Source organism: Agelaius phoeniceus, chromosome 9 (genome assembly GCF_051311805.1).
Source record: "Agelaius phoeniceus isolate bAgePho1 chromosome 9, bAgePho1.hap1, whole genome shotgun sequence".
Lineage (NCBI taxonomy): Eukaryota > Metazoa > Chordata > Aves > Passeriformes > Icteridae > Agelaius > Agelaius phoeniceus.
In genome coordinates this window covers 20,342,735-20,356,319 of record NC_135273.1, presented here as the reverse complement: position 1 = coordinate 20,356,319, position 13,585 = coordinate 20,342,735, and the positions used below count along the sequence as shown (strand labels likewise).

The window sequence follows — 13,585 nt, the reverse complement described above, 5'->3', positions numbered from 1 at the left end:
TGTGCTGTGGATGGTTTTCAAAAGACAGCTTCATCTTTTATGAAGAAAAAAAAATTATCTCATCAGTAAGGTACTGAAACCTTTCCCCTCCAAGTCCAATTATTTTTATCTAAACCAAGAGTATTCAGTGGAATCTAATGTCCATTACAAGTCAGTTTTCCCTGCCTCAAAGGTGCGCAGGCTATGCAAGCAGATTCCATTTTCAAAATCTACAAGGCCTACTGCATTTATATATAGCATAATGGGGGCCACCACAGACCATTCTTTCCAGCCTCTCAAGCTTGGAGGCTAACACAAATACTTTCCCATCTTTCTTTCAGACTGAGCTGGTTCAGTCACAGCCCAAATATATTTGCCTCAGAAACCAGTCTTTCCACAGACCACAAAATGTTGGATACAATACCAGCAGACCAACTGCAGTTTTTACTTCCAAAAAAGAGCATATAAACGTCCCTTTTAATAAAACTATATTAACAATGGTGGTAATTAGAACAATTGACCATGACTGTTAACCACCAGGGAACCTATTTCACATATAGGGTATCATTAAGTACAGATGACTAAAAGTGCCCTGTGAGACCAGGCCCACACAGACACATTCTTGTGTCACTCTGACAGTGACTGGCATGGCAAGTTTCAAAGGGATTCTGAAACCTTCTTGTGAGGAATCATTACAAAATAGGAAATAAGGGGAGCCGTTTCTCAATTCTACAGTACCATATATACCCTAAAGCATGAGGTTTTAACTCATATATTTTATCTTATCTACTACATCCAATTCTTAGCAAAGCTGGGAATGAAAATTCAAGGAAGGAGTTAACTAGACCTTGTATGAATAACTGATAATTTTTCTTGGGTTTCTTTATTTATTACTAAACATCCTCCTGTTCTTCATTTTGAGACAGGATTTAATTACTCCTAGAGACATTTATTATTTTTATATACTTTTATCTCATTAATCTCATATTTTCTAAACTACTGTTACAGCACCTTCATCTCACTGTTCCTCTGGCTAAGCAGTTCCTGATCTCCAACTATGTTATTTCTTTTGAATGTATGTTATTTCTTTTGAATTTCTTTTGTGATACCTCTCATCTATTTTCCAATGCATTCCTTTGATAGTACATGTGAATAGTTTGGCCTTCTTATCTTTTGTCTTTGAAGGCATATTTAATCCAATTTCTGGAGGGACCCTACACACTTTTCTAATATACATTAAGTTAAATTCCCCCACCCCCAAATTTAACAGGCATACCATTTGACAAATATGTGCTTCAGAAAAAGCTTTGTAAGTATTTTTTTCTAGTTCTCATCGTAAATATACTTCTATCACACTTACTACAGACTGCTCAAACAGTCACTGAAAAAGAAATCACCAGAATAGGTATAGGTATCCAGTGGTTTATTAGCCTAAGATTCATTATTCTTGACAAATCCTCAACATCTTTGTGATGTTCTTACTTGTTACAGCAAAATGGGAAATGCCTGTGATTTTCCTCAAAGCCTGAGCCTATATGGTTGTCTTTTGACACCCTTCTAAACAAATCAACACCTCTAGAAATAGCTCTTCCAAAATACCACTAGTTTGATAAAAGGAAAAGTACAATATGGTCTCTTGTAGCATTTCTTACATTTTGATTGCTAGTTGCAAAAAGATACTTCATTCTTCAAGTCACAACTTTAGGAAAAATAATTGTTCCTAACATATACCTTGGATTCAAAGTATAGCCAAGGACGTTAAAGACTTGTTTTTTCCCCCTAAATGAAAGCACAAGTTACACAAATCTCATGACTTTCAGTAACAATCTCCTGGTAGTTTGCAGAGATTTTTCACTTCTTTGCAATGCTATCATTTCAAACCTCACCTTCCCCCTCAAGGGAGAGACTGAATTCTTTAAAACTAAGGATTGCACCTGACAAAACCTGAATGGGTCAATTCAGGTTTTAAAATCAGACTTCAGAAAACATTAGTCACAAGTTTTATCTATGAATCTGCATGCATAAGGGATTTCTACTAGGGTTATTTCTTCATTCCTATTTATGCTTCTGGAATGCTGCCTACAAATAGATTGGGAAACGTCCCATCCACCTCTGCCTAAACAATCAGGTAGCCAACCTTTGAGATAAGTATCCATATTAAATGGGAACTTGGCACAGAAGAAGCAACACAGACAAACACTCCCACAGAAAGGACACCATTTACCTATGAAATTAGGTGCAAGAGAAGTGTCAGAGTTGAGAGATACAGGAGAGCCCTTCGAAGGAAACCCCAAGGAAGGATAGTAACCTGGAAAGACAGAATACACCAGTAAATGAAGCCTGAGAGAAAGCACTGAGAGACAGCCTTTCCAATGCTAAGAACAGTCTGCAGTCCAGAAAATACCTCATACACAAAATTAATGTCATCTACCACCTTGTTCTTTAAGCTATACTCCCTCTCTTCTACCATGCACAACATATTACAAATGCACTCTTGACATATTACAAGTGTTAACATTTTCATAAAGCAAGCCTATATAAAACAATCTACAGCCTAATGGTTACTGGTATTCAGATAATTGTGTTTGCACTTTCAACTGCATGACCTCATCTGAAGGAAACCAATAGACTGACTAAAGGACTGGGGCAAAATTGTCCTGCTTCTTTCAATATTCTCATAGCAAGAAGCAGCTATTTTCAGCTAGCACCACAGCACTCCACTTCTGATCCTCAAAAAGACTATCATGAACTATCATCACTGCCATAGCATTCCCATGATTCCACTTAGTTAGTCAGGGTTTGTCACATAAATCAGTAGCAAAACACTCCCTGACTAAGGATGGTACCAACTCCTAACATTTCTCCACTCGGTTCCCCAGGCAATTTTACTGTTATTTTAAAAATAAATCCCTAAGACAACTACTTTGAAATTATAGAATAACACTGGCAGTTTTCCCTTTACCCCTCAGTGTTTCCTAAATTTCTGCCTCTGAAATTAATTCTCTCTCCTTTCTATTGTACAGCAATAATAGGTCTTGCCACAAAGACTTGCAGTAAACATAATGTGTTGGAGGTGGTGGTGGAAAGGATAACTGTCACTATTTTTACTTTAACCTGTCTGCTGTCTCTGATAATGACAGACATTCGTTTGACTCCTTCTTCCACAGGGATTTCATACTCAGCAGCCACTGACAGGTCAACCTCTGGCTGTTGTGTAAGGCTCTGAATTTTACATTTCTTTCTTCTAAAGATAAGAATCCTAAAGAGCGGGTCTAAAATGCACAGCCTGACAACTGAGATTTCCTTAATACAGCCTACTAAGTCAAGGAATGATGGTCGCAGAAAAAAAGATGGAAAAAAATCCCCACAAGCTATGGATGGCCTTTGTCTGATAACAACAATAAAGTACATGAGATACTACTGGAGTAGTGCTATACAGTTTTGTTGTTCAAATAAGACCACCTTGTTGCCCTCAGTGTCACACCACCTTTCAATCAATACTGGCACAAAATCTGCATTTTTAATTAGCACAGGTTTATATGAATGTTATCAAGGTATCTAGGTATGTCCTTACTGAGCTGTCTCAAAATGAAAAAAGGCAAACCATAAATAATCTAGAAGAAAAAAGTTAATTCCCTTAAAAAGCAATGCTTTTCAGGCTTGTGAAGTCTGAAAATTCTTGAAGTATCTGATAGAAGATGCTCATCAGTTTCTTTTCACAAACACTCTAATCATTCTTCACACTAGCTACAACTAAAGCCTCTTTTTATAAATAGCTGCACTGATGCAACTTTTCCAAATCTGTGGCAATTTTTGTTCTTCTTGAATCCCCTTCTCTCCTTCACTAAAGCAGGTCCAATCACTGGACAGAAAACAGGATTTAGTTGCTGGCTACAGCGAGCAGTCAGACAGAGCTCTCAGTGGCTGAGCCCTGCTTCTGCTCTCCCAGGAAGCAGCGTTTCCTTCCTCCACTCAGAGATCATTTTCATTACTTTCAGAGGAATTCAAACCCCTTGTGAAATTAGTTCAAAACTCTTTGATTAAAAGTGCTGTTAGAAGAGATTTATTGAGAGCATGGGAGGAAGAGGATTAAGGAAAGAAAAGGAAGATGGAGCATCTGAATAAGCTATTCTCTATCACACCACACTTAACTCTTTTACTATGCTACTCTACTAACTCTAGACAAAAATCCAACAGTGCAATTATTCAGCACCCAAATTTCAGTCCCCCACTTCTGTTAGTTTCAAGACAACTAGAGGCACTTCAATTGCTCTATCCTTCTCACTGAGTCTGAGTCAAAATTTGAGAAGTTGCAAAAGATTGAAAATGTACTTGCAGGGGGGAATAGAGACAATTAACACGACCAGCACAGTCCTAATTACCTTAGAACACCCATCTGAAACGTAAACAAGTATTTTCAAGTTCATGTTGTGCTTATTTTAGCAAAACTGAATTCATTCCTGTGATCTGAAAAGGCAGACATACTTGCATTCAAAGCAATAGTATTTTCTCCTCTACATTTCAAATGTTAAAGACACTATTGATTTGCCAAAGCAATCAACATAATTGAAAACCAAGACTCACAAAGTTCTTTATTAGAGTCGGACTTTCTTTTGAAAACAGGAAAACAAAAGTTGAATTACTTTTATTTTTTTTAACAGACAAAAATAACAAGGGATAAGATCCTGCAGAATCAGTGAAATTCTAGAATACATTAGCTTACCCCACGCCCACAAACTTTATATTGAATTTAAAGGCATTAGAGAAAATAGCTTGAAATACACTTTTTACGTAGAGTTATATGTCAATCTTTCAGGATAGAGTGCAGATATTTCTATATAATAATGTAAGGCAGTCTCAATTATAAATCTGTTCCAGTCCCTAACTGCTGCCTCTCAACATAACCTCACCATAGAAGACTCTTTGAGTCAGGTGTTTCAGTAACACAGGGACATGGACATAGAGAAAAAAAGCAGGCTGTTTCTCAACATGTTAATTTTATGACCTACCAAAAAGAGTAAACCCTACTAAACTGGACAAGAAACAGCACAATAACCTCAGAATATGGGATGACATGATTTTTAGCATCATGCAAATTACACAGAGGAAAAAAGATAATCACTACCACAAAAAAAACCCTGAAGACTTACAATAGGATATTGTATACAGCAATAGGACATTGTGTAAGCATACAGCAAAAATTGCAAGCACCCATAATTGACAGGTAATCAATCAGTAAGTGTTGCCCGAGCAGTACCTTGTGGAGGGACTGGCTGTTGGTATCCTGGCACCGGCCCATTATAAGCTCCGTACTGCGACTGAGGAGCCCCTGGCAATGACTGTCCTCCGTAGGCAGGCTGCTGGAATCCCTGATATCCAGGCTGAGGTTGCCCGTAAGGAGGCCCCGTGTGAGTTTGCTGGTTTACACTCATTGTATTCACATCCCCAACCTAACCTCACCTGCAAAAAGGGGGGGAAAAATGACTTTAAGCAGATATAAAACCAAACTGGTCAGCTTCCCTAGTGTTTTCAAATAAGTGAGAGATCTTAAGATACTTGGGAAGCTAAAACATTAATGATAACTTACTCTTGCACAGCAAGTCAGATAAATGCTTTACAAGAGCTATTTAAAACAGTAGTTTCAGAAGCTATGTTTTCTAGTCAGCATTTCATACTAGTTAGACCTGTGATTATCACCTTAGATAGAAATACCATCATTTGCCATTCCATAGCAGATTATTATCAAGCTTCCAAGAAACCTTTCAAACTACTTCCACCTCACAGAATCAGACCAACAGAGAACACATTTCATGATATAGATGAATGATCCCTTAACATAACACTTCAATAACATCAAACAAGTTCAGCTGTCACCACTGTGTTAGTTTACTCGATCATGTTTCCTCATTACAAACAGCAAGCTTCACCATCCACAAAGGCAGCTGCTTGAAGTGTTTGATGGACTCTAGAAGAGGACCAGAATAGGGGGCTGTAGCCTTTTTTTTAGCAGTAGATGATTTAAAGTCCTTGCTATATACATACGTTTCAGAAAACAAAGATATTCCAAAAACAAAATTTTCACCTAGGAAAGGTGTTAAAAATGGAAAATAATTACAGGCAAAGATGGCACTAAAGGAGTTTTACCAAAGTATAACACCTGAAAAAGAGTGTCAGAGGCAGGAGAGGCATTTCTTAGCAAACTTTTGCAAGAAATTTTGCTTAACAGATTCCCAACTCCCCTAACTAACTGTATAAAGAGACTGACTAGCTTTATAATAAGAAAAGCAAAACTGTTATTGTAAGACCCCAAACCAAAGAGGCAATTTTTACAACAGGAAGCAGGCAGATAACCCACAGTGCCTTTCACTTGTGGAGAAGCAAGAAGATTACTTCAGGGGCAGGAGATTCCCTCATGGTGTGTTTCTCATAAGAATATTTTGCATCACCTGCACTTCTTTGGACACTCCATGTCACTCTTAGCCTCTTCAGCTGAGACTACCTACACTAACACTAAAGAAATATGTTTAGGGCAATCAAATTATTCACTAAAAACCATCAGTTTATATAAAAATGCAAAGCAAAAGTAAAATAAATAACTAATGCTGCTCTTACATTTTTCTCCAAACTCTATGATGAACTTGTGCATTAAAGATACAAATTAAATTTCAAGACAGAGGAGACAGGGGTGCAACAGCCACCAGAAGCAAAGCCTTACCAGGAATCTGTAGCTTAACTCAATCAGGTATCAAAGCCCCAAACTGGTTTGCCTACACTCTGATCAGCACATGCCAAACAATGCTAAGAATGGTTCTTCACATTACCAAAAATATGATGCTAAAGAATTATTTCAGCAACTGACACCACAGTTGTACAGCAAAGCCACTGGAAGAACTACAGCTCTAAGAATCATTCACATGAAGAAATTCTTTCATACATACCATAAAGGAAAAATACATATATCATAATAAAGAGATTTAATTACTTACAAAAGAAAGCTAGCACATAACATAAAAACTACATTTAACCTCCTACAGCTAGTAAACATGACAAATGTCAATGCTAAGATTACTAACGCTTACTCTGAAATTAGATTTTAAACTTTTATGAAAGGAAATAAATGAAGTTTTACACTGTTATTCTCCAAACTGTATAAAGGCAAAGATAGGGCTTTTGTTTAGAAAAAGATCTCCTCTTAAATATTTACAGGTAATTTGCTCTTGAAAGTTAACATGCAATTTGCAACAGCTTACAAGAGCATGACAATTCTTCATCAGCCTGCAGTGGTTTTAAACATGATTACTCTCTTACTGTCACGTTTATAACGTGTAATCTCTAAAAACTCTGGCTTCCCACACTACCTTTGACTTAGTTCTGCAAAACAGTCTAACCTGAGCAGCCATGTGGGCAGGAAGCCTGGACTTTGGGACCTGCTCTCTTCCCTGAAAGGTTAACCTCTTACTGCCTAGGCAGGCAATCAGTGTGACCACACTGCAATGACAGCCCTACCCTCAGCCACCTCCTGTTCTGTACAAACAGTACAGCAAGAGAGTACCTCCTGCAAAGGGGGGAGTACCAGCAAGGAAGAACCCAAGGAGAGGACTCCTCTACCTGGCACATCTTGGAACATCTGGGCAGGGCTTTCTGACAAGGAAGGAGGGCTGTGTTCTCTTCTTCCTGTCCCTGCTTATTGGATTGGATGAGAAACCTGGCTTCTAGTCACTGCTCCTGCAAACAGGTCTCTCCTCCAGGAAGAGCTGCAGAGTAGCAGTATTCCACAGGATAGCTCCTGAGCTATAACCACTAAGACACTTTTCACAAGTTAGACCTACAGAAATCCCTGAACAGGTCTAATGCTTGAACTGGGAATTACTACAGGGCAGAAGATGAATCTTTCACGCTTTTTCCCCTGATTTTCTAAAGCACAATAGGATAAGAACTCAAGCACGTCCCTTGTAAACCACTTGTGACTTACTGCTGTGAGTGCATACTCAGTAATCTCACCTGATGATCTTTTACTATTCCCTTTTCAGCCTTCCCTTCCTCACGTGAATGTCTGTGCCTCCTGCCTGAGCAGGTGATATCTGTAGCTTGTTGCTCTCTCCTCAATACCAAAACTGAGAGGTAAGCTGATTTAATGCACATCTTACAGAAAATAAGAGTTTTGAGATAATCTCCTACACTTTTGTGGAAAAAGTAGCTACACAAACAAGATGGTTCTAATTCAGTGTCCCAGTTGAAAGACAGATACACCTCAGACCTTTAGCCAGCACATGTGCCAGCCAGCACAGGCTCACCTCCACCACAGCACAAGCTATTACTTTCTCTACACTGGCAGAGGGTCAAGGAGGGAGACTTAGGAACAAGTCCAGTGCTGAAGCTGTGGACAAGGCTGCTTCATTGTTTTGTTGCCCAACTTGCTCTGAACATAAGGCTTGTGGCACACTTGCTCATCACTGATGTGAAATACCATAAGGCAGGACCAGGAGTATTTGCCTCTAAGAAGGTGGAAGACAGTTGTCGCTGAGGTAGTCTGTTTTCCCTCTTCCCCAGTACAAGTTATTCGTACCAAACATTCATTTTGTTTCCACTCAAAAAACATCTCTGTGTAAATTAGAACCTGGTCACTTGAAGAGATATGGAGAAAGGGAGAATTTCATGCTCTGTCTTATGACATGAAGGGTGGCCAGGGTAGGGAGAATGACAGAAATAATACATTTCCCAGATAGAGAGAAATGGAGATAACAGGCCACTTCACTGGATAAAAATGTTGAGGATATTCCTTTGCACGTAGCAAAGCTAACCAAACATAACAACATTACCAAAACTAAGCCAAACATAATACTGACACATGGTGTTGGACACCGTATTACTACTCAGCAGTTACAATACAAAGCTCAAATAAGCAGGACTGATGCTAGAGAAAAAAAGCCTATGACAAGTGGTCATTACCATAAACAACAATTTTCCTGCAAAGCAGGAAGCAGTCACTCTATACCATTTTCTATTCCTCTGTATAAAGGCAGCTGACCATGAAGTTTTGCTCAGCACAGTTACAAAGCCACAATTACACGAGAAGACTGCTGTACAAGACAGACAAGCAGTGAGGATCAGTAATGAACTGATGGGAGGAAAATACACAGGAATAATGTAGGAGGGTGCTGAATATCTAAATTTTTACAATAGCTTCAAGATTACTTAGTATCCAAACAAATCAGGCCACAGTGAAGTTTCTATGACGTGCTTTAAAAAAAAACCTAGTGATTCATATGAGCTTGTTTCAATGAGCAAATCTCCCAAATCACTGAAAACTTCATATTCATCATTTTTTATAGTCTGCATTCATTGTTAACTCCCTTTTGAAACTGAAAAGCTTGATCTCATCAGTTCTTGCTCACTTTCTAAAGGAAAGGCATACAGCAAAATTACTTTCCTTCAGAAAGTAATTTTTTTTTTTTTACTGGTCCCAGAGAAAGAAAAAGCCTGTTTGTTTCAACTTCTGAGGAGACTGATACCTTAAAAAAAAAAAAAAACAAACCTACAACAACAACAACAACAACAAAAAAACATAACCCAAGTCAACCACATGGCCACAAAGGAAATATTTAACTTAACACAAAAATCAAAACTATTTCCAAAAGATGGGATAGAAGGAGAGCACCAGTAATTCAGAGTATTGCCTACGCTACTTTTAATGTTTCTGTTCTGCAACTTTCTGGAAGCAGCAAGGTTTTGCTATTCTTACAAAGACCTAGACTCTGGAGCTAACAGCACTCTTCAGAAAGGGAAATGTCCTTGCTTTTGTTTCATTGACTAGGTCTTCTACGAGCACTCATGGAACACTCGGTTCTTTTCAGATATAAAAAATTCCTGGGTGGGGTTTTTTTCTGTAGAACATCTCAGAAAACAAACTCGTGTCCTAGAAGTCAGGAACTGCCAACTAATCCGTAAGGCCATTGTAACAAATGCCTCCCACACCACACATTTGTCCAAATCAACCCAAAAGGCAATACTGGAATCCACTCCAATCTGGTTGTAATCTGTGGCACTCTCTCTTCCTTCTTTTGCAGATTCTCAACTTGTTACACCACAGGTAACATCTTCATCTATGCATTTTGAGTTACTGCCAGAAACATTTGTTTTAACAGTTCACAAAAAGTATAAGACACAGTTTTCAAAGTGAATCTAAGGTATGATCACTTCCATATTAGTCTAAAGAAGGCCACATTAAACCCAGTTTTGTAAGGCTGACTCATCATCCTGGGCAAGGTACAATACGGTACACAAGTAAAAAAACCCAGTTTAGTCTTGACCTAACCTAAAACTACCAATACTTCCAACCCCTGCCATCACCACCAGATTTCTACTTCAAGAACACTTCATACTTTGTTGACTCAAGTCTCCTGGTGGGACTGATTGGTATCTCTATCACTGTAATAAAGCTCTATGAAAAGATTTGAAAAACGCTCTGCTATGAGCATGGCTTCGGAAGAGCAAGCCCAGGGAGGCAAAAGTCACTGACAATACAGCATCAACAAAACCACAGAGAAGGATCTCTGTTTCCTAGCTACCTCCACATACATGTGTACAGACGATACAATGAGTGAAGTAATCGGAACCATTTCTGTGAATCTTGCACAAGCATAATGGATTAGAAAAAGCCACATGAGCAGTTTCAAATTTAGGGAAGAGGCCAGAAGGAAGAAAGGGAGTACATAGAACAGGACTAAAAAACAAGTTTTCTTCACATACATTGTAACACTGGCCATCTCTGTGCTCTGACTTGCTCTACACAAATACACATTACACAATTTCCATCACTTGCAAGAAACAAAAAAGGTCACAACTAGCTTTTCCTAATACCTATTTCCAGTTCATACTGCCTTTTAATGCTTTCTATGTTAACAATGAATCCTGCTGAACATATAAAACAAGCTCTATCTTCACAATTTATCCCTAGCACATCTTTTCAAATCTAAAGAAAAAGAGACATCCACCTCTCTTTTGCAGAGACCTTGTTGTTGATTACTGTTGGTGACTCTGTACCTTGTCCTTCTTTAGCCAACCATCAGTTCTTCCTTTGATTTTTGACCCTCCTTCTGATAATAAGTGTTACACAAAGATAACATAGTCCTACCACAGCAGGAAAAAACTTCCAAAGAAGTACAAGCACCAAACCACTCATCAAAGAAATAATCTTTTTAATAGCTGTTCACTGCTATAAGTCAGCTTTCAGCCATGAAATTAAAACCTGGAGTGTCACAGCATATTAAGAAGCAATTATATATTCTTTATATTGATGTCCTCTTCATATTCTGTCTACAACAGTAAAAGAATCCTGAATTGCACAGTTTCAAGCCAAAAAGGGTAGTTCCATTAGCAAGAACCGGTTCCACATGAAAAACGGATAGAAATATTTATGTTTTCACAGAGTGTATATATGTGATTGAAAGTAAGTCTCCTTTAAAGAGGAAAGCTTGGAAGCTTTCTATCTGTCCCTTAGCTGGAACACCTACTCTAGGAGAATGTTGTGGGAAAGAGAAAAACAATGTTAAAGCGAGAGTTCCCTAAGTTTACTTATGAAAACTCCACATTAATAAAAAACAAAGACTTTAATACAAAATCAGTTAGTCATCTCCCATTTTTACACTGTTTGTATAAAACAACAAAAAAAAGAATTTGCATGTTATGCCTCAGATAGTGATTTCTGTCCAACATTCCTCACAACATTTGGTAAAGTTAACTACATAATAATCCTGTAACAGAAATGGATCCAGAAATATTTTTAAGGAATTATCACATTAATAGCTAACAATCAACTGAGTACCAAACTGGGAAAAAAAAAATCTGTATATTCAATGACAGTATAAACATTACTTCCTGTGGATAACTTCTGACATAGGTGTAAGCAATTCTTTTACGTCCCAGCAACTAGTTTCTATTAGCCAGTAAGTTTAAAAAGAACTTCAACTACAGCCCAGTTTGGATGGTTTTGTAGTCCCTCTCAGAGATCAATACATTCCAAAAAAAACCCACCAAACAAACTAAAGGAAACTAAGCTTCACCATACTCCATCAAAAGCATTTCTCAGAAAGAGTGAAAACAAATTCCAACAACAGAAAACACATTTAAAGCCTCATCTACATGGAAAGCAAGAGTCACATCTTGCATAACTACCTTTTCAAGACTACACTTATATTTCGATCATGCCATCTCCTTTACTTTCCTTCTTCCTTTTCTCACAACCACACGACCACTAAGTTTTACTACCAAATCCACCCAATCTCAGTGGCCAGATCTGCGCCAGGAATGACCATCCTTTGCAAAGCTCGAATGAATGAAAGCTTGAACAGCCCAGCACAAACGCCAGGGGAAGGATCCGCGGATTACAGGAGATTAGAGAGGTTGCAGAGGGGGGTATCTGACTCGCGGCGCACCCCGACCAAAAAGCAGCACTCGGTTCTCCGTGCCGGACCGACGGCCCGACTCGCAGCCGCGGGGTGTCGCCGAACCGCACCGGGACACCGACGGGTGTCCTGGGCAGCCCAGGCACTGGAAGTGCAGGCCCCGCCGGCAGCCGGCCCGGCTCCGCAGGCCGCCGGCACCGGCCGGGCCGCGGGCGATGCGGACACTCCCGGCCGGGCGCATTCCGGGGAGCCCCGGGGCTCTGTAGAGCCTCCCGTGGCGCGCAGCACGGTAGGCCCGACGCGTCACCCGACCGGTGCCACCGGGCCTCGGCGGAGGAGGAAGCGGCAGCGGCGGCACCGCCTCGGCTCCGGACCGCGGCCGGGCCGCCGGGCGCGGTGCCGGGCCCAATGCCGCCCACCCGCTCGCTCGCCCGCAGCGGGCACCGCAGGGCCCCGCCGGTGGGCCCGGCCACCCGGAGCCCCCTCGGGCCTCACTCACCACCGCTGCCGCCACTGCCGGGCCCACTTCCGGCTCCCGCCCCGCCGCTCCCCGCCTGCCGCTCCCCGCCTGCCGCTGCCACGTCCGCGCTCCGCCCGCCGGGGCCCGGATGCGGCGCAGGCGCTGGGAGGCACCGGCCCCTGACGTCCTGGCTGGGGCGGGCGGTGACTGCAGCTGCGGGGAGGGCCGTGGGGCCGCTTCTCGCGCGGCCCAAAGCAGCGCTGCCCGCACGGGCAGCTGAGGCGTGAGCGGGGCTCGGCCGAACGCTGCTGAGCCGCGGGCACCACTGACCACGGTGCCCTTGGCCGCCTGTCCCACCTGCGGCCTGTGGAAGACCGCGACAGGGGAGCAGCCAGGGCCAGTTCTGCGCCAAGTTGCAAAAGAGTTGTTCACTCCCTGCTAACAGCAGCAGAGTGATCGTCCCTCCGTACTCGGCACTGCTGAGGCCACACCTCAGGTACTGCCTTCAGCAGGTACTGCCTTCAGCAGGCCCTACTGGCCCCCTCACTTCAGAAGGGGCGCTGAGGTGTTGGAGCGTGTCCAGAGCAGGGTAACAAGGCTCGTGAAAGGTCTAGAAAACTTACAGGAATGGGTGAGGGATATGGGATTGTTTATTCTCGAGAAGAGGATGCTCATGGGGGATCTCATCGCCCTCTACAACTGCCTGAAAGGAGATTGCTGTGAAGTGGGGACTGGTCTCTTC

General features: G+C 41.2%; 1 protein-coding gene across 4 annotated transcripts in view; it reads right to left on the bottom strand.

The window, feature by feature from the left end:
• SEC24C (SEC24 homolog C, COPII component) overlaps positions 1 to 13,005 on the bottom strand; it is a 37,843-nt gene extending 24,838 nt beyond the window's left edge. For 2 of the 4 annotated variants that reach the window (XM_054637109.2, XM_077183213.1), the window contains exons 1-3: positions 12,883 to 13,005; positions 5,237 to 5,439; positions 2,204 to 2,287 (exon numbers count right to left, since the gene is read on the bottom strand). In XM_054637109.2, coding sequence (XP_054493084.2) covers positions 2,204 to 2,287; positions 5,237 to 5,411 — 259 coding nt within the window. In that variant the 5' untranslated portion in view covers positions 5,412 to 5,439; positions 12,883 to 13,005. The remainder of the gene's footprint in view (positions 1 to 2,203; positions 2,288 to 5,236; positions 5,440 to 12,882) is intronic. The other 2 variants (XM_077183214.1, XM_077183215.1) reach the window with 1 other exon arrangement.
• Positions 13,006 to 13,585: the final 580 nt, after the last annotated feature.